The 24,827-nt window shown below is 45.4% G+C and overlaps 1 protein-coding gene across 3 annotated transcripts; it reads left to right on the top strand.

The window, feature by feature from the left end:
- Positions 1-1,498: 1,498 nt before the first annotated feature.
- TRAF5 (TNF receptor associated factor 5) lies at positions 1,499-24,597 on the top strand. Of its 3 annotated transcripts, none has more exons than XM_058021130.1 (13): positions 1,499-1,552; positions 10,753-10,818; positions 13,058-13,190; positions 13,617-13,948; positions 15,703-15,760; positions 16,995-17,096; positions 17,432-17,596; positions 17,898-17,975; positions 18,356-18,430; positions 18,699-18,791; positions 19,728-19,868; positions 20,374-20,542; positions 21,043-24,597. In XM_058021130.1, the coding sequence occupies exons 4-13, from the start codon at positions 13,734-13,736 to the stop codon at positions 21,618-21,620; spliced, it is 1,674 nt and encodes a 557-aa protein (XP_057877113.1). In that variant the 5' UTR covers positions 1,499-1,552; positions 10,753-10,818; positions 13,058-13,190; positions 13,617-13,733; the 3' UTR covers positions 21,621-24,597. The 3 variants fall into 3 exon arrangements, with proteins under 3 accessions (XP_057877113.1, XP_057877115.1, XP_057877114.1); XM_058021132.1 differs by having other exon boundaries at positions 13,576-13,948; XM_058021131.1 differs by lacking the exon at positions 1,499-1,552 and having other exon boundaries at positions 9,448-10,818.
- Positions 24,598-24,827: the final 230 nt, after the last annotated feature.

The raw sequence follows: 24,827 nt of genomic DNA, 5'->3' as shown, positions 1-24,827 counted from the left end.
CAGCAGCACAATAAATCCTCATTGCTGTTACTGACTTGGCAGTTTTCCCTTGGATTGGCTCAAAAGGAAGCACTGAGATTCAGGGATTGTGATCTCTACCGCAGTTTCAAGGATGCAACTTTGTCTTAATGCACACCAGGCATCCTGTTATGCTCACTAAGCCTTAAGTGAAGAGGGATTTTTAAAGTAATGCCTGCACCCTGATATCTGATGGTTTTATTCATCCCCACAAAGCAGTGTTCTGGGGAATTATGTTCTGCACTGGGAGGATAGTGCAGCCAATGACCAGCTAGGGAACCTGATCCCATCTCTAAGCTATTCATTTAAACTTATAAATATTTAATTACAGAAATATAATGCCTGTTGTTCTGACGGATCTTCCTGTGAACTTCTGGCAAGTCGGACCCAGACTAACCAGGATATTCCTAAAAGCTAATAAAAAAAATAAAACCAACCTAATTTTTGCAAGGAATGTTTTTAAAAGTGTTTGTCATAGTAATGCCTTTGCTGGGCTCCCAGACTCAATGCGCTATGGACTGACGCCCTCGGGAGTGACAATTCTGAGTCATTTTAGCAAAAGACGAATCCTTCTGAAACCATTTCATTAGTATTGGTTTTAGAGCTCCTTTGAAGACAATCCAGATAGAGTGACCCAATTGTTTCTTTTTTTGTCAGCCTTAGTGCTTTTGTGCATGTGCTAGGATGGAATGTTCCTTAGAGACTGGTTTTCCTAGAAGTGGTTTAATGTGAAAGACAGAACAAAGTGCAGCAGCAGGTGATGTGGAACAGGCGGCAGAGCCCTCGCATCAGCGCTGTTTGCTGGAGAAGGGCGGCGTTGCCTGCCTTGTTAAGGAGCCCTTCGGCACGTCTCGGGTCATTAGCCAGCAGTCCCGGCACGTATCAGTAATATAATAATAGCAAATAATAACAGGCATGTGGCACGTCCGTGTCCTTTGCCTATTCAGCAGGGGCTTTGTTTCGCTCCTTCAGTCCCGCAGGTGTAAATAATGAAAGAGCAATACCTGCCCTCCCTGCAGGCAGCGGCTGCTGTGCCCGAGCCCCGCCGCTGCTCCTCGCTACCGCTCCTGGAAAACTCCCCGGCCTGCGGGGCACGGCTCTGCCGCCCTGACCGCGCCTCGGGGGCTGCGGGCCGGTGTGCGGAGCCCGGGGCCGCCGGCGGCTGAGGGTGGGCTGCCGGGGAGGGGAGCCTTCCCCAGCCGCGGCTCCCGGCGCTGCCGTCCCTCAGGAGGCGGGGGGACGCCGCTCCCTCCCCCAGCCCGGGAGTGCCGCCGGCGCTGCCCGAGCGGGGCGGTGCCGCCGCTGCCGGGGTCTCCCCGCCCGGGGGTTGCCATGAAACCGAGAGCGGCTCCCGCCCGCGGGGGTGGCGGCGGCCGGGGGCGGCGGCAGTAGCGCGTCCGAGCCTCGCCCCCCGCCCGCCGGAGCCGCGCACGGAGCCGCGCCCGCGCAGCCGGGCCGGCCCCCCCGCACGGCCCCGCACCGCCGGCAGCGGCGGCCCCGGGCCCGGCTCGGAGCGCGGCGAGCGCCGGCACAGGTGCGGCGGGGCGGGCAGGCCGGGGCCGTGGGACGCGCCGGGACCGGGACAGGACAGAGAGAGGGGACGGGGCGCGTCGGGGAGCGGGGCCGGGCCCGCGGTGTGTGCCGGCCGGGCGCGCGGGGGTGACAGCCCTGAAGTGCCGCTGCCAGCCCCGCGGGGCAGAGCAGGTCTGCGCGGGGCCGGGGCTGCTCCTCTCCACTCCAGAGCAGACCCGGGTCGCGCAGCCGAAGTTGGCGCCCCGGGAGTTGTGCGAGGCGCGGCGGAGCCCTCGGCCCCGGCGCGGGGCTCCCCTCACAGAGCCGGGCTCAGCTCACTCTGCCCGGGATGCGCCACGGCCGCCGCCCCCCAGGATGCCGGAGGAAAAGGTAGGCCCGGTGCCCGCCCCAGAGGCTGAGGCAGGGCCGAAATTTTGGGGGCTGGGAAGGAGACAAAGCCGGGACTGCTCGGATGAATGAAGAATGTCTTTGCAGCTCTGATCTTTTCACATTGCAGGGACCTGTAACAAGCATCCCCGCTGGTGTCAGCTGAATGCTGCTGGAGGGAGGGAATCTCCCCTCTGTGCTTGTGCAGGGGGTCTTCTGATTTTCCCTGATTAACAGCACTCTGGGAGCATCTCGAGGCGCAGCAGGCTTTAACCAAACGCTTTCAACACTCCTCATATTTAGAAGGAAAAATGAAGAGCTCCTATTGTTGGCACTTCTTGAATTGCTTTGCCTATTGTTAGCTTGGTTGTGCCTTCCCGGTGCCAGCCAAGAACAACTTTCCTCATAACTTCCGTTTTATAAATACGGGATGGCTGAAAGGAGTGCAGTGATGTGCTAAAAATAGCTGGGTGTATTCAGGTCAGGCACATCTCCAGGCTGGCAGCTGAAACAGTTGTATTTTTAAACTCCCCTGCTGATTGCACACAGAGCATGCGGGTTTAGTGATGAAGGTAAAATTGGGGTGGTCTGGAATGCATGAGCATGGGCATGGCTGGTTTTTCACATCATCTTCTTTTCTCTGAGGACTGTTATTTCTTTAGAGCTGAGCATGAGGTTTGGTGGTGATGTGTTGCGCTCAGCCTAAAACCACCCATGACAACTTCCTTTGCTGTTAGCTTTGATTATTTTATTTCTGCTGTGCAGAGAAGTGTTTGCTGTGGTTGAGGACCCCTCTGTGTGAGCAGAAGGCTGAACTGCAGCCCTTGGCTGAAGGGAGTTCATAGTTTCAAGTCAGGAGGGAGGGACCTGCCTGCGTGCAGGAGCAAAAGGAGACAATGGGACCCTCTGGATCACCTTGATAGTCAGAAGTCAGTTGTTCCCAGCCAGTTGTTCCCAGCTGCTTGGCAAAGGAGATCTTGGAGAAGAGATTTGAAGTAGAACAGCAGGCTAATATCTCTCAAAAAAAAAAAAAATCTGCCCTCCCAGCACACACTTGCTCAAATACATGACAAGGAGGCAGTGGAACCTGTTATCATTGCTCGAACAGAGAGGGAACCTTTCTATCATTGGAGGTGATGCAGAGGCAAGTGGAGGGAGACCAGAACAGGCTTTGAAAGTGAAGAGGTTTTGGTGCAGTGGGAAAGTGGAGGGATGTGAGAAGTGATGTGGTTGTAGCTGTGGCTTAGAAAAATTATCCCTGTGGCAGCACACAGGGTGGATAAATGAGTAAAATATTACATTTCAAGAGAAACAGGTGTTTGAAAATGAGTGTTTTCCTCATTCCTGGAAGTGTTTTCTCCATTTCTGGAAGTGTTTAAGGCCAGGCTGGATAGGGCTTAGAACAACATGGTTTAGTGGAAGGTGTCCCTGGCCATGGCCAGGTGGTTGGAACGAGATGATCTTTAAGGTCTCTTGCAACCCAAACCCTTGATTCAATGAAAACCAGAGGATGATGGTGATGGGTGGCAGTTTTATTTGTGGTAGCAGACCAGAAATACTGTGTCACACAGAGACGCCAAGCAGGAGAAGTTGGTGAGGTATTGTGAAGGTCTAACACTTAAAGCCTGGAGGGAGATGAAGGTCACAGAGCTGAGTGGAACAGGGTCTGGTTGTGCCAGGCTGGGGAGAAGGGCAGCAGGGCGAGCTTGGGGTCATGGTGCTGCCTCTGGGCTGGCCATCATCCACAGCCCAGACATCAGAGGAGAGGCTGAGAGTTCAGCCTGTGCAGAAGATGGTCTGCAGTGATAGGGCACATCTGTGAGAACCTCCCAGGAAACTTTAGGGTTAGAAACTAAAGAGTTGTAAGCTGCTGAAAGATAAGATTCAGAGTAACACCGTGGAGGAAGAAAGAAAAGCTTGTGGTGCTCACAGGGTATTTAATGGAGTTTTGAGAGGGTAAGGAATCACAGCCAGGAAGGGACAAGATTTTGAAGCTAGAAAGCTGCTCTTCTTTATTTCACCACACAGGCTCCCTAAGTGAAGAGCAATTCTTACACAGCTGTCAAAGCTGTGGGACAGGTCAGGAGCTCTTCATTCTGTGCCTCGTATTGCTTGGGTCACTTTGCAAAATCCCTTCAGTGGGCAGGTGCAGACTTGTAGGGTGCCTTCATCTCCTGGACTTTATTTTCCCCACCTTTAAGTTACCCTATAGCCCTCTCTCTTCTTCATTTCTTTGTCTGACCCTTTGATTTTGCATAAATAGATATAGTTCATCATCAGGAATCACCCGACTGGGGAGAGATACTCCTTTCTCTGTTTTTTCAGGGAGTCTGTGTGAGTTGTAGATCTCTTGGTCTCCTGATCCTGAGGAGGCAGCTGCTGGTGGCTCAGGGATTCGGGTGGTTTCTGCTGTCTCACAGATATTCTGCTCTTGGGAGCATTCCCTGCCAGAGCAGCTCCTGGGAGCATTCCCTGCCCGGGGCAGCTCCTGGGAGCATTCCCTGCCCGGGGCAGCTCCTGGGAGCATTCCCTGCCCAGAGCAGCTCCTGGGAGCATTCCCTGCCCAGGGCAGCTCCTGAGAGCATTCCCTGCCCAGGGCAGCAAGGCAGACTCAGGATGCTGCTGCAGGACCCAGCCAGTGTGGGGTCACCTGGTCACTCTGGCTGGGACACCTTACAGCCAGCATGCCCTTGGGACTGCACCCCAGGGGGAGGATTTCAGAACCTCTTCTTTTGCTTTCTGGGGATTTTCTGTCCAGGTTTCTCGGCAGTAACTGAAGGGTTAATGACCACACTGTTAGTCATCAGTGCCTTATCAGCAGCAGTTTGGGCTGTAAGTGTGTGGTTGTTCCACTGTCTTCCCTCAGCCCAGGAAAGAAGCTCACCTCGGCTCAGGAAAGTGAGGAAACTTGAGTCATGCTGTATTGTTAATAAAAATGTTGCAAAAATTTCCAGTTTCCCCTGCTCGATACTGCAACAAATACACAAGTGTGTGAGAAACTGTTTGCACCTAAACCACAGTGATTTTGAGATGGGATTGGCCAGAGTGCTCTCTAGTTAAGCATGTTTGTCTCTGGGAGTGGGACTGTAAAGCAAGTTTTTGTCTGTAATATACTGATGTTTGCACACAAGGATTCTGTATGCAAAATATGTTGCTGTGAACTTACTTTGCAGAAGGTTATATCAAAATACAAAAGTTACTTACTATTATTATGCAAATCACCTAGTGATTAACCAAACCTCAAGGTTAGGAACCATCTGCAAAGCAGTTTTTCCCAAAGTAGGTGCTGTGGGACATGAAATGGTCTGACCTGTGCTAAGACCATATGGTTCACAGTCTTGTCTGCTATATCCATGTGCTTGAAACGGGAATGTGGCCCTATGAAAGAAACAGAAAAATGCTGTGGCTGCCTGGCTGTGGCAGCATGCTCAGGCAGAGCAGCACAGCTTTCCAGTGCCCACTGCATTTGGAGAAGGGGCCATGGGAGAGCACTATTCTTGGTTCTTACCTCTGTACATCTCCAGCCTGTCCTCATGGGAAGGACTTTTTAAGAACACATCCTTCTTCCAGTTGACTTTTTTTGTCTTTTTAAGGAAAGAAAATGGTGATAATCTTTGCTGTCACCACTTTCCCAACAGCAAGTTCATGGGGTCCCTGAGAGCACTGGGTTTTTACATTAGCAGTTGCATTTTCAATGACAGCTCTGGCTAGAAACATGTGTGTCTACATGTCATCAGACATATATATGTGTTAAAAATTTTTTTTGAGCTCATCCTACTAATTCAGATGAATAACCATTGAGTTGATTCATAGATTTCTGTGGAGATGCTGGTAAAGTCCTCTATAAAGACTGAGTCAAAGGGTCTGGGTGTGGCAAATTAAACCAAGGATCTCTTGTACCTTAAACAGATATTCATGGCCAAACCAACAGAGTGGTCAAATCAGCTAAAGTCCTGAATAGTGTGTCCCTATAGGACAGAGAAAGAGAAGTGAATTTGGAAGCCCCAAAGACCTAGTTCTGCAAAATTTGTAATGGCCAATTATTTGTTAGGAAAAGTGATGACTCACTTTGGCTTCAGTACACTAAAAGATAAAAAATTAAAGCCTATTAGTTGTCTTGCTTTCTGTCCCTGTTATTTTTTTCAGTAACTTTTGTTTCTTTATTTCATTTTTCTGTCTCTGCCTACATTCTGTTTCCTAAATGCTGTTGCTGTCTGCCTTTTCACTTGAGTTCATCCCCTTGAGTTTGCTTGAAGCTTGGTCAGGGTTTCAGCGCTGTGCTTGCTGCTGGAGGAGGTCAGGGCTGCTCACGAGCAGTAACACTGCCCTGCTGCTCTCTACTCATCTGCAGAGTCAAACTGTTTAAAATTAAGATCCTGCTCCCACTCAACTTCTCCATTTGGGGTTTTCCCCAAAGCTTCCCAGAAGCAGATGGTGCTTCCTGGAGCTGTGCTTGCAGAGCACTACAATTTCTGCAGCGCTGCCTCCTCCCGAGGAATCCAGCTGGATGTGCCCTTCCCTCAGAGCTGGCAGGCTCAAGGGAAGCCTGTGTACAAGCTGTTGTGCAGTTCTGGTGTCAGGTGCTGATGGCAGGGATGAAAGGACACCTTCTGGGTTAAAAAGCTTGACTGTAGAAGGGAGCTTAGGCTGTGCTGAGAAATGCAACTCAAATCAATGTAATTGATCCCATAAAGAAGCAGCATGCCTGCAAATTGGTGCCTTTCCCTTGGCCACTGACTTCATGATGCAGTGATTTGTCTGTTCCAGAGCTTCGTGGAAGGTTCAGGAAAATGTGCTGTAGGCTGAGATACCTCCAGGAGGGAAGATGGAAACTGAAATAGGTTAGAAATGCTTTGGGAAAAGGCAAAAGAAGCTATATGTTGCATTAAGTACAAATGAGAATAGACACTTTCTTTGGAAAATTAGTATTTTAAATAACAGGAGACTTACAACTTAATGCTTTCACAGAAAATATAATAGGTTACTTTAGGAAAGAAAGAAAAAAAATGAAAACAAGAGAGCAGAAAGCAAAGTAAGAGGGCAGAGGAGGATAAGGAAAGAGTGGGGGTAGAGATGGAGCCTAAGGCACTGCCCCGAGGGCACTTAAGTTCTTACAAAACCAAATAAAATGTTTATTTTCTTAAAATGGATTTTATTTCAGTTTGGGAGTTCTGTTTGAGTGTCTCATGCCTGTGCAGCCTGTGGCATGAGCTGATGTGACCGAGCCAGTGCTGCTTCCTCTGTGAGCTGCGACTTCACTTCCTGCAATGGGTGGGTTCACACGGCTTTGCCCAGGCTACTGCAAAGGGCTCCCCAGGATTGGACCTGGGTGTTTCTCATGTCCTTGTGTGCTTCCTGCTGCCCTTGTACTTTTTCTTTGATCACATCACTCACCAGTTTGGTGGAAGGTGGAATCTACTCTGCATCTTGGATTCCGACTGTGAGAAACATCCTTGGTAACCTGGTGTTGCTCCAGATGGTGAATTTGCAGTCCCTGCATCATTGCAGTAAGGCAAAATGCTTTTCAGTGGCTTGCCTTGTATCCTAACACTTCTAAAACATTTTTATGCATGCTCTTTTCAAAGCTACTCTGGGGGATTTCCACTCCCTTGCTGTTTTAAAATGCTTGTACTGCTATGCTAACCACAAAGCTCACGCTGGTAGACTCTGTCTCTCTGTCTCTGTCTCTCTCTCATTTTCTCCCCATTGAGGACCAGCTACAGCTTCCAGGTATGGCTTTACCAAAATGTGTCTTGTTAATGCTGGCAGCAGCTTAACTTTGCCAGAATTATTTCTCATTTCCGAAGAGCTGTTCAGGGGCTTGGCACACAGAGGCTGGGGGAAGGCTGCAGACCCAGAAACATCTCAGGGAACAAGTTCACCCCCTGAACCAGCAAAGTGGTGTCGTGATCTTGTAAGGGTGAGAGGCAGAGCCTTCTTACTGAGATTTCTGTTGGTGCTTGGGAAGGTGATAAAGCATTCAGGGATTGCCACAGAAGTGATGGCAACAGGTTTATTTTTCAGCTGTGGATGAGGTTATTTTAAGGCATAACAATATTGTGTTGATTAGAAATAGATTTCTTTATAGTGCAAAATCAATTAATTAATTATTTTTAGAACATCCAGGGAAAACAGGAGATGTAGCAAATAAGTAAACTGGCTATAAAATAAAAGGTGCTTTAGCACCAGACACACTTCATTAATTTTAAGAGTTTATTTTTAATTTTTTTTTTTTTAAATGCAGTGTTGTAACCTGTGTCTTAAAACCCTGATGCAGTCTAGTCTTATGGGAATTCATTGTAATGCTTGACTGTACCTCTGTGCAAAGGAAACCCTACTGTCTTACTCTGCTCAGTGAAAATTTGCCTATGGACATGAGCAAACTGATGCTTGCTTAGTAAGATTTTACTGTGCCTTGAGGATGAGGTAATATTACAGTTGGAACTTCAATAGCATAGTGGTGTCTGTATACAAAAGAAAATTTTTATTTTGCTGTCCTCTGCAGCAACATCCCCCGAGGGTGCTCAGGCACATATCCAATAGGAAATTGTTGCTTCTGTTAGATGTACTCTCTCCTGGGTACCAGCTGGTCACTGCCCTGCAGCTTGTAAGTGACTGGGACAAGAGCAGAGCAGTTCCTGAGGTTCCCTCGCTGCCAGGTGAAGTGGGAGTGAGCCCTGAGTGCTGGCAGTGGGTCTGTGTTGGTGAACAAGGGATCCTTCCCTCCTCAGCCTCTGTGCTGCAGGGACACCCAGGGTGCAGCCAGGGTGCCTCTCCCACATGGGGACTTTGCAAGTGTGTTCTGTTGTCAGCAGTCAAAATGTTCTATCTCTCCATGGGCTGGAAGGGACAAGGATGATCCCCCAGTGATGTCAGATGTCATCATCTCCTGTTTCCACATGGCTCCCTATAGCTTGCTATATCTTAAATATGTATCTCAGACTGTACAGATACTTCTAGTCATTCTTTAGGAAACTGTTAGCTCTTCTACTCTGTGTGTTGAGTTGGGGCATATATTTTTTGTCCCCAAAATAGTGGAGTTTTGGAGGACCTTAGAGTAGTAAATCATACAACTTTGTTATTTTAATTCAAAAGTACTGAAAGCAGCTAATCTGTTCATAAATTTAATAGTTTATAAGGCAGCTTAGAGAGGGTTGTTTTAATGCAACATGCGTTCCCCTCCATTCTGTTTCTGCCTGTTACCTCCCAATGAAGTGGCTTGATCTTAGACATCCAAATTTGACAAAACTTTTCCCACTGTGCCTAAGACAGTTCTGATCTCCATAAAAGGTAGATAATTTTAGAGGGAGGGACAGGGCATCTTCTCAGCCTTGTCCCTCCCAAGTGTCTTAGTGTAAAGCAACAGAAGTGGACTAGAGCTACAGAAAGGTAGGTGCATAACCTTTTTTCTGTGCCCTGTTGTATGTATGACATGGAAGCTGGCAAGTGAGGAAGGTGCTTTTTACTGGGAATACCCCAGTCCTGGAGCGTGGCTGAGCCTCACCCTCCCCTCGTGCAGTGAACCTGGCAGGAGCTGGGCTCTCAGCCCCATTTGCTGGGCAGCAGGACCAGGGATCTTGTCTTCTTGACCATGAGTGGTGATCAAATCTATGATAACAACCTGGATATTTTTCCTTCTCAGTCTGAGACATGGTGGCACCCACTGCCTGTGCCTGGTTCTGCTGTCCTGGAAGTTTTGGCTGTAATGGTGCACTCACAGCTCATGGGGTAATGATTGTTTCACATTGGAGAAAACAGGAAAAACATGTTCTCTTTTAAAAAAGCAACCACGTTGTAAGGAATGGTTTTTCCTGTGTGCAGAAAGTTTGTTTTTGTGGCTAGAAGAAGTTAATCTGTCCACAGTGGTTCAGTGTGATCAAGGTTGCACACAGCCTCTGTCATTCTGGCTGCTGGTGGTGGAGAGAGAGAGCAGCCGTGCTGGAGGGAGCTGTTTGAACATGGCTTTAAAATGTTGATGCAATTTTATATCCTAGTAAGTCATGCCCATGCTGATTTTTCTCCTTATTATTATGTTCTGCTCAGTTTCTGAACAAGAAGCAATTTCAAGTGTGGAGCATTTTACTGGAAAATGTTTGGGCTCCGTTTGGTGTGGTAGTATTAAAACAGGATAGCTCCCAATTTATAAAGTTAATTCTTGTTATGAAAATTCTCCCACTTGGATTATTTCCAGTGAGGTTAAGGCATCTGCATGGAAAGAGTTGTTCCAGAAGCATTTTGCTTGTGCAGCTCATGGTGCAGGCAGGGCTGGGATGCTGAGGTGGTGGGAAGGTGCAGCTGTGAGCTCTTTGTACTGCACTACATTTGAGCTCCCACTCATTGGTAGCTGTTTATAGGACTTGGGCTTAGTTCCTAGTGATTCATACCACTTTTTTATGTGTGGGTAGAATTAATTCTGTTTATTTCAGTATAGGGAAATCCTTTTTTTTGTAATGTGTGTTTTAATGTGTCGATTTTCAGTCTCCATAAATTGGGGGGTTTGGTGTGTGTGCTGTTGCATTGCAGTTGCAGTGAAAATCCCTTTCCAGCATGCACTGTCTGCCACAAGAGCATCATTATGCAGCACGAGCCTGCCGCTCTCTGCTATTTTAAACCAGCATTACAGTTCACACGTGTGCTGAAAAACTGCAGCATACACAAAGGCAGGACAGCTTCCCCTTGCTGGAAGGTGTGAGCAGACAGAAGTGAAAGCTCCCTCAGCCCCTACCTACGCTGGCCAGGCATCAGCGTAAGCAGGAAATTGATTCAGATAACCCTGGGCTGCTCTCACTGTCACCTACAGCACTTTTTCCCCTGACGGTTTCCCTTTGGTTTCAGTTCCGAGAGCCCTGCGCTGGGAGCCAGGAGTGGGAGCAGAGCTGCTGCAAGTGCCCTGAGTCACTGGTGAGTGCTGCCATGGGAATTACACTGCCTGGGCTCCTTTGGATCACATCCCACTGAGTGCTGGCTGGCAGGGGCTGCTGCTTCTCAGCTCCTCTGAGCCTGCCCAACTGATTCGCACGGGCACCTCTCCAGCTTGGGCAAAGCGCTGCCATCCACAGGCCCCTCCTGGAGCATCCCATTTCTTCCAGCAGAACAGCTGCAAGCCCTGCAGCAAAGCTCCTGCAAGGCTGGCAGCAGCTGTGAACTCCCTCATCTTCTGAGGTTTCCGCTCTGCCCTCTGAGCAGGCAGCCTCCCCTTTCACCTGGGGTGCTCTTTCCTGTGTCCTGAGGTGCCCTCAGCTGTGCAGTGCTAGCCTGGGCCAGGCTGAGGTGGAGGAGGTGCTTCCATGGAGATGCCAAGAGTATCCATTTTTAGGAGTGGGATCTGGGTTGGGTGCATTAGGAAGGTGTTTAAAGGGATACGGGCTCTCATTTCAGCAAGAGAGTGTAAGGTGTTGTACCACAGCAGAGTGCTCCTTGCAGAAAGAAATGGGAGTGATTTTGGTTGATTTAATGAGCAGTGAGAGCTCTGGAGGAGTTTCTTGATGGAATTTTTGGCTGCTGAATGTTTCTTTTTAATGTGTCTCATAACTTTTCTGCCTACAATACGTCACCCCAGCTGGAGTTTCTGGAGTTAAGGAAGATCCCTAAAGGCCAAATGGGTAAAACATAGAATTGTTGTCGTTATTGGTTTTATTTTAGTGTGTTTTTACACAGTGATGCATTAGCTTGCTAAACCATACCATCAGATGAGGTAAGTGCTGGAGCAGGATAGGACTGGGGCAATTGTCTGCCAAGTAAACGGGAGAGAGAGCAGCAATAAGAGAGAGGAAGGAAACTTGTTTCAGGGTTGTCACTGACCCAGGGCAGAGTGAGTTCTTAGGCAGCTCATCCTGTGGGTGCTCCATGCTCTGGAAGTTAATGGTGACAGCTCTCCATCTGCCTTAGAAGCAGCAGGAACACTCTGCTGCTGGCATCTGCTCCTGAGGCAGCCCAGACAGGAGACTGGTAATCCCTCAGGCTGCATTTTGTCATCTCTGGCTAACGTGAGGAAAAGAGAATTGCTCCTTATTAGGTGTCAGGGAACTGGAAGTGCCTTTTCAGAGGAGGAAAGATCGACTGTTTAAAAATGAAAGAAGCAAATGGACAGCCCTGTCTGGTTTGAAGCAGGAGGCTCTTCATTTGGAGGAACCAAACAGGGTGATTTGCAAACTCCTGTTGGAATAATAAGTCTTTAATGGCTGAAATATGATTATGGTTCATATTCCTGAGGGCTACCAGTGTTAGATGCTCAGCTGTGCTGGAGTATGTCAGACATGCAGCCTGGTGAAAGGCAGGGAGACTCTTACAAGCTGGGAAGGTGACTACTGTGTACAGCCACTAACGAGGGTGCTCAGTTACAGGAGCACTTAAATGTTGGCTGTGGAATACATTTTAATTGGTTAAGTGCTTTGGTGTGTTTTTGAATCAGGCACATTTTCTGTCTGCAGGATTTCCTGGCCCAGTATGGATTGTTAAAGCGGAAAGGAAAATGGATGTTGCTCTCTGAAGCCCAAGGTGCTCTGTGGCAGCTCTCTAATTGCTGCTTTTGTGGGCCAGGAGCCGCTGCAGCAGGGAGGGAGGGCGGAGTGTCAGCCCTGGGTGCGCTGTTTCGTGCCAGACACGAGGTTGTTAATGGTGATGTGCTGGCCCTGCTTCCCTCCAAAAGCAGCAAATGCCCTGGGTGACCTTACAGGAGATGAGTGAGAGCTCTCAGACTGGTGCTGATGCCAGTAAGAGTGACTCCAGTGACTGACAGGGTGGGTGGTGCACACAGAGAAAAGACAGCATCCTTTACAGCACAGCTGTAAAACTGAGCACTTCCCTCTTGAAATCAGGATCTGGCAGCTCAGGTGTGTTTTGTACAGGCCTGTAAGGAAAGCGTTTTCTGAGTGCAAAGCTGCAAGAAATGCCAACCAGAGTGGCTCTAGGGCTTGAGCTACTTGCAAAAAAATAGAAACTGCAAGGTCGAGGGACTGGTGGCAGATCTCAAGGTTTGTGGCATAAGGCTTGGAACAAATGTTTATGGTTTTTCCTATTGGAAGATTAACATTGCATTCCTGTGCTGTGTATGAGTTATGGTAGGTTGAAGGAGAATTTACGTCACACTTCTAATTGCAACCCTGCTTTTCTTTCTTTTTTTTCCCACCACTTCTTTTAGACAGAATCAATATAGCCAAAAACCTGCACATAATCCAGTAAAATAAGAGTTTACTGCTAGAAATGAATGATCAACAGGAACAAGAAAGGTGTCAAGTTAAGAGGCTTCAACTCCTGTAACACCTAAACTGAAGGTAAAATCCCCCTGCTAGCTTCTTTTTTGTATGCTCCTTGCTGTGAACTACAAAGCCATCTCCTGCTTGAAGAAGTGCACTTGTAAATTCATGTGGGTGGGCTCTACTTTATGTGGAGACTTTCCTGGTGAGCATTAAGGCCAAGACTTGGCCTCTGCTTCCCCCAGCTGTGTCTGAGACTCGTGTCGTTTTTTAAGAGCTAAGAACTGCTGCAAGAAAACAAAAAACAAACAAAAAACCCTCCAAAACCGACCAAACCATAAAAATCACAATTCTGTGGAATAATTTTCAGACTGTTACGCTCTTTTCCAAAGAAGTGTGTTTTGATGCCTGCCGCGTGATCTTTGTTTTGTGGTTCTGTGAGTGTTTTATTGCTCTTCCGTAGCCGGCAGCACGTTTCCCTCTGAAACCTGTGTCCCCCTGCAGATGAGAGCCCTGCTGCCCGCAGCAGCCTGCTGCAAGCGGTAGCCGAGGCAGAGTGGCTGCCAGGGAGTGTTGGAAGAGCTTCTCCCTGCATCTGCTTGGCTTCCCAGCGCAGCTCCCATGGCCTGTGACGAGCCCGCTGCTCCCTCGGGCACCTTCACACGGCAGAACTCCTCCAGCACCGGCTCCCTGGACTTCGAGCCCAACGCCGACTACAAGTTCGTGGAGAGCCTGGAGGAGCGCTACAAGTGCGCCCACTGCCACCTGGTGCTGCACAACCCCCACCAGACGGGCTGCGGGCACCGCTTCTGCCAGCACTGCATCCTCGCTCTGAGGTGACAGCACGCTCCTCCCTGTCCGCAGGCTCCCCTGCTCCCTCTCCTAAAAAAGCAGCCCACGTCTCCTGTAAATCAGCAGTGAGTGCCATAGTGATATTGCCCACCCAGCGAGAGGCTGAAGGAGTCAATGGCAGGGCTCTGTTGAACCCAGGGTGAAAAACGCCAATCACTTGTTTTAAAAATTTTAAAAGTTTAATAGTAATAAAATGGTTATAAAAATAATAATATAATTAGAGTAATAATAATTTGGACAATTCGGATTAGGGCAATATGAGACAACAGAAGCAAAGAGTTACGGATGTCCGGGTACCTTTTTCTGGGCAGCACAAGCCTGAAAAAGGACACGTAAATAGAGGATTAACCCTTAAAAGCAGTAACCTATTGCATATTCATACATCTCATACATGATGCATAAATTCCATTCAAACAAGGGATTCTGTCTGGTCAGTGTCAACTTCTTCCTCTTAATCCTGATGGCATCTTCAGGGCTGAGCAAGGCGGGAAGAAGTTAGTTTCTTCTGATAATGAGGCAAGAAATTCTCTTTCTCTGAAAGATTCAGGTGTCCTGTGGCTGCTATCTGGTGCAAGTACCTCATTCCTTTCTTTAAAAAATCCCACATACATAGGTCTTATTTTAACTACAAAAATTACCTTTTAACCACAAAACTACATTTACCATACTATTGAAATGTTAATACAGCACTACTAATCAGTACAATAAAATACATGTAGTAAATATCTGTGTAGAGCCATATAAATGCACTTTTCACACCACTGACGGTGTGCTCAGTGTTTTAAAGGTGTCTCTAAAGACCTTACCCCATCTGCAGGGAAGTCAGCATAAAGAAACTGTTGATGTAAGCTGATAGTGCTGTGTGAGATGCTGCTGTGGTCTGTCTGTCTGCCATGGTGCTCTTCAGAGGAATTTGCTGCATTGATGTCTCACGGTGTTGGTGCTGGTGGTTAGACTAGGCTGTGTTCATTTGCTTCTGTGTAATTCCTCTGAATTCAGCAGAATTGTAAGCTGATGTTAATATTACCTGATGCTGCAGTCAGATCACAAGGCTGCTGGCATGCCTCTTGCTTGGTACAAATGAGTTTACCCTCCAAACCTGTCTGGGAATACATTATGGACTCTTTGGTGTGCCTGAGGGCAGGATTTCACCTGGAAAGGTTGCAGATGAGCCTCTTTATGTGGATGGATATCACTAATTACCTTTTGTGAACTTTAGATACTACATGTTTGCTGCTTTATCTCTGGGTTAACTCCTTTTGCACTGCCTCTATGACTGTTTTCCTGGATTTTACATTATTCCTGTGCCTTTTAAGAAAGAAGCCATTAGATCTCCTTTTAGTGGCATATCAAGGAGGGCACTGCTTCTAGTAGACAAAGGCTGGGTTTGAAGCACACAATGGGAATTTTTGAGATATGACATTTGTGATCTGCAGATGGTCAGACAGTGATGATGTTCCCTTAATTAAAAAACATCTTGTGGTTTTTACCATTGAACACTCTTAGGACAGACTCTGCTTTCTGTTACGTATTCACAGTTACTGCCTTATGTCCTCTTTAAGCTATGGACAGAATTTGGCTGTGCAGTTGCCAGATGAAAGTGTTTTTAAAGTGCTTTTTGTTATTGTTTTTATGCTATCTACTGCTGACTGCTGTCAGAGTCAGATTATAGCATAGCCCAATTTCATAAAACAAATTGAATTTCCTGTGGGTTAACACGACTCTTCTTTTGATCTAGAGAGTTAAATGCAGTACCCACCTGTCCTGTCGACAAAGAAACAATAAAAATGCATGAGGTAAGTGGCTGTAGCTTTATTTCAGCAGTCAGCATTTACATGGGAAAGGCAAGGCAGCTGAGAACAAGGTGGCTTTCAGTCCTCAGGGCAGAGCAGTTTTTTGTCTCTGAAATAATGCTTAAGGAAGCAGTCTACTCAGTGATGCTCTCCCAGAAAGGGATTATGGCTGCCTAGCTTCAGCTTCATTTTATACCTCATGTTCTAAAGTTATTTCATTTTAGTTCTCTGTATTTCCAGTAAAGTGTTGAAGAATTTCACAAAGCTTTGAATCCTCCCAAGTCACCAGATGTATGGTTTTTTAAAGGAGATTTTACTGACTTGCTTTTTAAATTCCCTGTCTTGCTGGAGTATCTTGTTTATTTGATTGTCTTCTTTATAACTTGGCTATAATTTGATTTCTTGATTATCTCCATTAGATCTCATTAACCCTGAAGACCTAATTTACTTTTGGGTAACTTTTAGAGGAAAAGAGAGATAATACTTTTTATTTTGCAAGCTGTTGTTGCTTTTGGTTGTTTTGTTTTATAATGGAATAGTTTGTCCTTATTTATATTCCAAAGCTTAAAAGTATACTACATACTGGTCCTGCCAGAAATTTTCCAGGGAAATAAAATGTCTCCTTCCTCTCTCTCCTAATCCTGATAGGAAGTTATAATCAGACTATCTACAGGATTTTTGTTTTTCATTTTTCATCTTCTATTTCTTGCAATTTTTGATGACAACAATGCGGGAAGATCTCTAAATAAGGCTGAGAGTTTGCTCTGGGGGCTTCATTTGCCTCTGCATACACAGCTGAGAACAGTGCTGCTTCTCAGAGGTGACAGAAAGGATATCTCAGCATCACCTCCATCCCAAAGGCACTGCTTGACCAGAGTGGAGCATGCACAGAGCTGGCTTTCAGAGCCTGTTAGCTCCAGCTGCTTTCTTCTAGATACAGGCAGGCTCTGGCAGTGCTTATACAGCTCCTGTGCTACTAGTCCTGCTGGCTGTGGGATCGATCAGCATCTCTGGAATAACTACATGGGGAGAAAAGCCTGTGCTTACTAGAAATGTCATAAATGGCTGAATTTATAGTTTCAATACAAATTTTCAATATGAATTATCGAGAGCCATACTCACAATTATGGTATCTGTGCTTGAATGCCTAGAAGATCTGTAGTGATGCTTTGTTCTTTTATATTATTTATAACATCCCATGTGACTGCATATTAAGGCTAGTTTGCTTCCTTTACAGGTATTCAAAGACAACTGCTGTAAAAGAGAAGTTCTCAACTTGCATGTGTTCTGCAAAAACTTTCCTGACTGCAATTCAAAAGTAATTCTGGGGCGATATCAGGTTGGTTTGCTTGATCAAATTTTGAAGCCTTTGATTTTCATGACAGCTCTGTGTATTTATGATCAGCTAAATTCCCATGATTGTCTTCAGAGTTATTGTAGCAAAGTGGTTCAAGTACAAGGATTATGACAGCTATACACTGTAAGTAGCATAGATTACAGCTTTTAGCTTGTTCCAGCTTTGCCTTGGGGTGTTGTTTTTTTAATAAGAACCATTTGCTTTATGTAGCCTTTGTAAATCGCAGCGTTCATTCATATTCTGAATGCTTAGGTGATTGTTGATTGGAGGGAACCACACTGGCCTTTTGGCATTTACCCTGCTGCTGTGTGTTGCAGGAGCATCTGCAGCAGTGTTTGTTTGAAAGCATGCAGTGCACTAATGATGGATGTCAGGATCGAATTCTCCGCAAAGACCTGAAGGAGCACTTGAGCCAGCACTGTAAATTCCGGGAAGAGAGGTGCCAGTACTGTAACACACATGTGGTGTTAATTAACATAAAGGTAAGATTATGGAGCATTCCTGGGAAACCATCACCTGTTTCCCCTTGACATTGCTGAGTGAAAAGTTTCCGGCATTGCAATGGCACTTAACTCCTGAAACAAAATTTGGCTGAGTGGCTGAAGGAGAAAGTACAATAAATGTAATTTAAATTATACCAATTATTGATGCTCTCTTATGAACAACAAAGTGATATGTGACTTGCATTTGTATGTTTGGGATTACTTTTTGCATAGCTTCCTCTGTATATACTACTTTACAAAAATGAAAGCCATTGCCTTGTTCTGTTTTCTTTTTCTTTAGAATCATGAGAAAAATGACTGCCCTGATTATCCTGTGCCTTGTCTCCAAAACTGTTCACAAATAATTCTGAAAAAAGAGGTACTATTATTTTTTCTGATACTGCAATTCAGCATATCACATAAATTTATGAAAACTGAAAGCTGCAGACCACATTAGCCCGTGCCAATAAAATTTCATTGCTCTAATGAAATTTGAAGTTTCCTTTGTTTGATCCTAAAAAGGATAGATCTCCCATCTTCTAAGTGGATTTTTCTGTCACTGCAAGCCATGGGTGTTTTGCAGCATGGAAAAATACCTGGCTTGCTTATTGATTCTGAATACTTGTTTTCCTGGTAAAGTGATTGGTGGTATCATGACAATGGCCTTTATTCACCCTTTTTGCAGGCATTTAGATTTTATTAGTGCTTTGAATGACTAAGTGTTTATTTAATCACAAACTGCTTCATTAATACATGCAGATTGAAAAGCACCACGCTGTGTGTCCCGAGGCAGAAGTGGACTGTCCATACAAGCAGTACGGCTGTCATGTAAAGGTACTGTTTTACACATGTTTGTCTGTACCAGGACTGGACTTTGTCTCTCAAACCATCAGAATAATTAAAATAACCAATTTATGTCCTTTCACAACCATTTCTGCTGGCTAAGATGAAATACTAGAGAATCAGGACTGCCCTTCCCTCCCTTTCAAGGCATAAAGGAGACATTTTGAATGTTTGCATCAATAATTATTTTACCAACAGCTTCAAAGATCTGCTTATCTTACTATTTTATTCTTTCACTTCCTCCCTCTGCCTCACTAAGGTTAAAAGAGGGAAACTTGCTGAACATGAAAACAGTGCCCTGAGGGAACACATGCTGCAGATTTTAGACAAGAACTCCCGGTTGGAAGAGCAGGTAAGTCATATTTAATGAGCACTCTTCAGCAGTTCTTGACTGGTTAGAGGATGATACGAGATTCTACATTTGTTGTCTGGTTTAGATCAGATACATTTTAAAAGACTGTTTTTATGGTTTTTCACACCTCAGAAGACAGAGTAAGCTCTTCTAGTGAAGCCAGTTAATTACAGGGAAACCTCTGTGTGCTCAGGCACATATATTCTCCACCAGGCACAGTGGGAGGCTCCTTGCTGTTGCTCACCTCATTTGCTTTCAGTCTCTGCTTTACACTGGATTTGAGGTTTAGAGATAAAGTAATTTAAAGTTTAATTGACTAGCCAGGTTGCTCGAAAAGCAGCCTTTAGGTGCCCAGGTCACCTGCTCTGTGTGGAGGCAGCACAGAGGACAGCAGAGCCAGTTGCAGGCACCTCTCTGCTCAAGATCACTTCTTTGGCTCCCAGCAGGAGACTGGATTTAGGCCCAGTCCTGTTAACTTAGTTGATGGGGGACTTACTCTTTGCTTGTATATGCAAGAAATAAAAGTCCCAAACTGCTAAAACTTGATTTGAAGTGTGTATCCCTCACTGACTCATCTCTTCTGCTGGTTAGACATCAGCAGAGGAAAAAATGCATATACATACACATGCACCTGTGCATGTAAGTATATATTATCCCACTATAGAGCTGAATGGATCATCACGATGGAAATGTGAGATAGGAGCCTCTTTGCACCTGGAGCCACACAGATCTGCTCAAGAGTCTGATTACCTTATGTGCAGTTCTTGCCAGTGCTTATTCACAAATAGTGAATGAAGGAGTGCTCTGTCTAGCTCACTTAGAGGATTTGCTTTGTAGACTTTCCCACTGTCTCTTGTATAGTCAGATACATTATAATTTCTGCATCGTATGTTTTGATGTTCCTTAGCATTTATACTCTGATTTTTCCATCTGTAGATATCTGACCTGTATAAGAGCCTGGAATGTAAAGAGATTAAAATCCAGCAGCTAGCAGATGCCATTAAGAAGTGTGAGAAAGAATTCAGACAGTATACACAACTGTTTGGTAACAATAGCAACTTGATGGTAAGCACTCAGGTGAGACATTGATTTTACTTTTTTTACCAATTGCTTTTTTGCATCCTGAAATATGTTTCTCTGGTAATTGTTGTTATTAATAGCACAGTAGTAACAAATCTCCCCAAGACCTTCTCATTTTTTTACGATATGGTATTGTCTTTCCCTTTTAATCAATACAGAAGTTTGGATACATGATCTGGGCAAAAAAAGCACAGTACAAATCCTCATGGTCAGATGCCCAGGGCAAATGTGCAGGTGTAAATTTGAATAATGAGTTGAATGAAGTGGTGCAGTGTGAATGGGTTCTGAATGAGGAATGGCTTCTCAGTCTGTTAATGTGCTGAATTAATCATGAAGGAGCACTGGGATAAGTTCCTAAGCCAGCAGAGCACTTTGAATGCATCACATTGTTGCTACTGCTCACATGCTAGACTTCACTATCTTAATTCAAAGCAAATGCCTGGTTTTATGGATATCTCTTGTCTCTACTTCCCACCCTCTTCCAATGGCATGAACTGGGAAGGCTCTGGCCAGTCACCTGGACAAGTCTGCACGCCTGGAATCACAAGTGAAACAGCTAATACAGATGGCAAACCAGCAGCAAAGTAAACTAGACCTGCGGCCCCTGTTTGACACCATTGAAACCGTGAAACAGAAGATTGCCCTGATGGAGACGTACGACCAGCGCTTGGGTATGTTGGCTCTTCCCTGCACACGTGGGGGGTTGCTGATTTACTGCTGGCTACGTGGGGGTTCTGGTGCTACAATCGGGCAGTTGGAGCTTTTCACTAGAAAGGGCTTTCTTCTTGCATTCTGAGACCAAACTGTGATGGTGTGTGAGGTGTTCTCCCATCTTTCCCTACTGCACAGTGTCTCCTGAACTCCAGTGGCACTGCAGGGCCACAGAGCCACAGAGCTGGCCTTGGTTTGGCTCCTGCACTGTGATGGAGGCCATGATGCTATTCAGACATTCATGATTTATAGTTGACAGCTTTTCTTACTCAACTACCAGCTGCTGCAATTACAGTTTTAAAAAGTTAACAGCTGTAGTTCATAGCCTGTACTCACACTTGGGTAGATCAGTTTTGCCAGCTTGAGCCTGGGTGCTCGTTTTATCCAGGGCTCTGACGGTTTTATTTTACCAAATGTGTCTCTCTTTGTTCTATTTCTTTTTATTTCCCTCTTCTCTCAGTTGTTTTGGAAGATCAATCCAGCAAACATGATCGCCAGATCAATAATCACAAAGCACAGCTCAATAAAAACGAAGAACGATTTAAGCTTTTGGAAGGCACGTGCTACAATGGGAAATTAATCTGGAAAATCACGGACTACAAGAAGAAGAAAAGAGAGGCAGTGGAGGGCCGTGTGCCGTCCATAGCCAGCCAGCCCTTCTACACCAGCCGCTGCGGGTACAGGCTGTGTGCCAGAGCCTACCTGAACGGGGACGGCTCGGGAAAGGGAACCCACATCTCCCTCTACTTCGTGGTCATGAGGGGCGAGTTTGACTCGCTGCTGCTGTGGCCTTTCAAGCAGAAGGTTACACTTATGCTTTTGGACCAAAGTGGGAAAAAAAATCACATTGTGGAAGTCTTTAGAGCTGACCCCAACAGCAGCAGTTTCAAAAGGCCGGATGGAGAAATGAATATTGCCTCTGGCTGTCCACGCTTCGTGCCACACACCGTCCTGGAGAGCACAAAGAACACCTACATCAGAGATGACACTCTCTTCTTGAAAGTGGTCGTGGACCTAACTGACCTGGAGGAACTGTGAAAAGCCCGGTCAACGTGACTGCTGCTTTTGTGGTGAGCACCAGCCATGCAATAGCAAATTGCCACCAGTCAGGCTACTGAGAATGTTTCATGGCTTTGGACTACAGGATAGATAAAGAATTGCCAAAGCATCAGCCTTTCCTTTTCTACCCTTTTTTCAAGACTGCATTTTTAAGGCAGCTAGAAGTCCAGGTTGGCGCAAAGATGCATTCAATCCAGATTGGTTCAGTCCAGGCTGGGGGGAATGCTTGGCTCCCATCCTCAGACTGGCATTTGGAGATGAACCTCCTCCAGTAAATTTCCAGGAGTCCAGGCAGGCCTGTGGGCTCCTCTCCCCCACACAGAAGTGAAGCCATGCCCAAACATGCAAGTGCATTTCATCTGTCTGCAATGGAAACATTTCAACATTAGCAAATTTGAATCAATGTGTCTTGATCCCTCCATCTTCTGGATTTTTGAAGCAGGGAGAATGGCTTCAGTCAGGCAGGGTAAACATTGGCCAAGTATCTTGCATCTTTTTTATTTGTTTTAATCATGTTTGTCCAGAAAGCCCAGAGGAAGGAGCCAATGCCTCTTACTTTTTTTAGCCTGTTTTTTCAGCTGTACAGAGTACCCCAGGTCACAACAGCTTTCTTGTGTCCTTTCCACTCCTGCCTAGTGCCTTGGGACTGGTTTCCATTGGTGGTAAACATCCACAGTCCCCATCTGAAGCCAAAAGCTGCAGGTGCTTCTCACCTCTCAGGACATGGCCAGAGGCAGGGCACTCAGCCAGCCTGCTAGCTCCTGGCTGCACTGCTGGAGGAGGGCCAAAACTCCTGTTCCTTTGCTTCCACATCTGTGCAAAAGAGATGTTTTCTGGCCTTACCAGCTCTACAAAAGGCAGGAAGAGCTTGGGGAATAGCTCACTTATGTAACATGCACTTTTCCTCTCTCCTAGAAGTTTGGGGAAGAAGGGGGAAAATAGATTAGGGAGTGAGGTTGCTGTAAGAAGCCAATTTTGACAATCAGTGCAGCTTTAGTGTTTGTTAAAGGATGACACAGCTGCTGACCGTGATGTCTGAAGATCTTAATTTTTATTCCAAGTTCCTTCCATATTGCAAAGGAATGTGTGCATTGTACAGGGTTTATTTGAGACAGACTAAAACCACCAAGGTCAGGCACTGAGGAACACGTAACACAGAACACATGTGCCTTTTTAAAGCCCTTTGGGTGCCTGTAAGAGGGATGTAATTCTGCATGCTCAGTGATTTTGTTATTACAAGTGGCAGAATTTTGCATCTCTCATCTCTTACAGGTCAGGTGGGGAAACACCTCAGCATTATCCATTGCTCCAAAGCTTATCAAGAGACAGCAAGAAACTAAGCTGGTTTTGGAGTAAGAGTAAACTAGGCAGGATAAAAATCAAAATAGGGCACAGACTGAAAGGCATAAGATAGAAAATTCAAGAGGGCAAATGTGGTAAAATGAAAAATACCCTTCCCATAAGGGATGTTGATAAGACTTTAAATAATTCAAGGATTTATACCAAGATGAAGGCAAAGTACTTTATTTTGTATCTGCAATCTTATTGCTAGACATTCACTTTTCCACATGGTTTTCAGGGCATAATTCAGACACATGTATTTTCTAACTCAGGGGTGGAGGGGAAGAGACCTTAGTAATCTGTACCTCCTGGTGGGTTAGCACATGGGAAATCTTTGTTTTGATCTAGAAGTCCTTTTGTTTTATAATGTCAAGATGTACTGAGCCACCATAGGGGCTTTCCATGTTCCCGGGGACAGATTGTGAGGAACAAATTTATTCTTGTGTACCTCCACCATTGACCTCAGGAGTCATTTCAGCTGTAAAACAGAATGAATTAGGTATAACACTTGGTTACAGAAAGAGCAGGCTTGTTTTGACAGTGGTATGCCATTCTGTGACATCAACCCTGAGCCTGGATTTCATGTCACTCATTACTTTAATTTTTGTCATGTAACCTTCAAAGTGACACAAGTTCCATAATAACCACTAACAACTGATGGGAATGTACCATCCCTGTGTCCTGGGGCTCTCCAGGACACTGAGTGTTCAATACAGAAAGTGATAAAGGACAAGCAAGGGAGGCAAGATGGAAAGGATGTGTGAGGTCTGTATCCTGGCAAATTCCCAGCCCTCTCTGCCTCCACCACCCCAAATGTAAAATGGGAATAATAATACTTGCAGAAGCACTAGGGCTATTTAAATGTTTGTGAAGAAGTCTGAGCATGAAAAGAGCTAAGTATTATTAACACTCCATTTCTAATTGTTAGAATAGGTGATGGCATAGTGATGTGGATAAGTGTTTAGTGTTTTCCTAGACAGATTTTGGAAGCATGTTTGGTTTTATGCAGTTCCTACCTGCAGTCTCTCCTCTACCTACTGGTTGGGTTTAGGTTTTTGCCATGAATATTCCTTTTAAAATTCTGAAGCACAAATTCATCCTGGGTGATGGAAACATCCCTTTTGAAATACTGCCTGTTTTATAAAGAATTAGTTGAGAAGATTAATTTTTTTAAAGACAACCTTCTTTAAATTTGTTCTTTTTAGTACAGAAATTAAGATATTTATGTTAAAATTTTCAGTGATTTTTTTTTACTGCTTGTAAACAGGGTTTTAAATTTCATCCCATTCCTAATAAAGAAAAAATGTTGTATAGCATGAACTGTCAGGAAGAATTTTGATGTTGCATGAAGAATACCAAAAAACTTTTCAATAATATTGTACTGGGTAAGTAACCAAAAGAGCATAGGGTATTTCTACATCAGCATACCATATGTTTCTAATGTATTTATTGATAGTTTGTAGTTGTTTGAATATCTCTTACTACAATACAGGCATTTTTCTAGCCGAATGTCTTTACTGTGTACATAAACTAATGTAAGAATAAATAATTTTATCATCCTTCTAGAGGGACTGTTTTTGACTGGACTGAAGGAGACTTTTAAGGATATGGAGTACTGGACGTTTGTTTACACTAATTAAAAAAAAAAATACAAAAACCAACATTGCTTAAGATTAGGAATCAATGTGCTTCACGGGTATTTTGGTTTGCACTTGGATATCGCAGAGCAAGTTCAGTAAATCCTAAGCTAGATCAGATGAATATCCTCGAGGTCTGAGGCTGCACTGCGATGACAATTTGTGCTTGGGCCGGCTTTGGGCTCAGCAGGGCTTGGATTTGTTTCGG

The sequence above is a fragment of the Melospiza georgiana genome, chromosome 3 (assembly GCF_028018845.1).
Source record: "Melospiza georgiana isolate bMelGeo1 chromosome 3, bMelGeo1.pri, whole genome shotgun sequence".
In the NCBI taxonomy this organism is placed as follows: domain Eukaryota; kingdom Metazoa; phylum Chordata; class Aves; order Passeriformes; family Passerellidae; genus Melospiza; species Melospiza georgiana.
The sequence above is the reverse complement of the archived record's forward strand: the minus strand, read 5'-3'. Positions and strand labels throughout refer to the sequence as shown.

Bases quoted from the DNA above. Each gene is read 5' to 3' on its own strand.
- TRAF5 (XM_058021130.1), top strand. From the start codon at position 13,734: ATGGCCTGTGACGAGCCCGCTGCTCCCTCGGGCACCTTCACACGGCAG. The intron at 17,976-18,355 runs GTACTATTATTT...TAATACATGCAG, and splicing joins AAATAATTCTGAAAAAAGAG to ATTGAAAAGCACCACGCTGT. The intron at 18,792-19,727 runs GTAAGTCATATT...TTCCATCTGTAG, and splicing joins ACTCCCGGTTGGAAGAGCAG to ATATCTGACCTGTATAAGAG.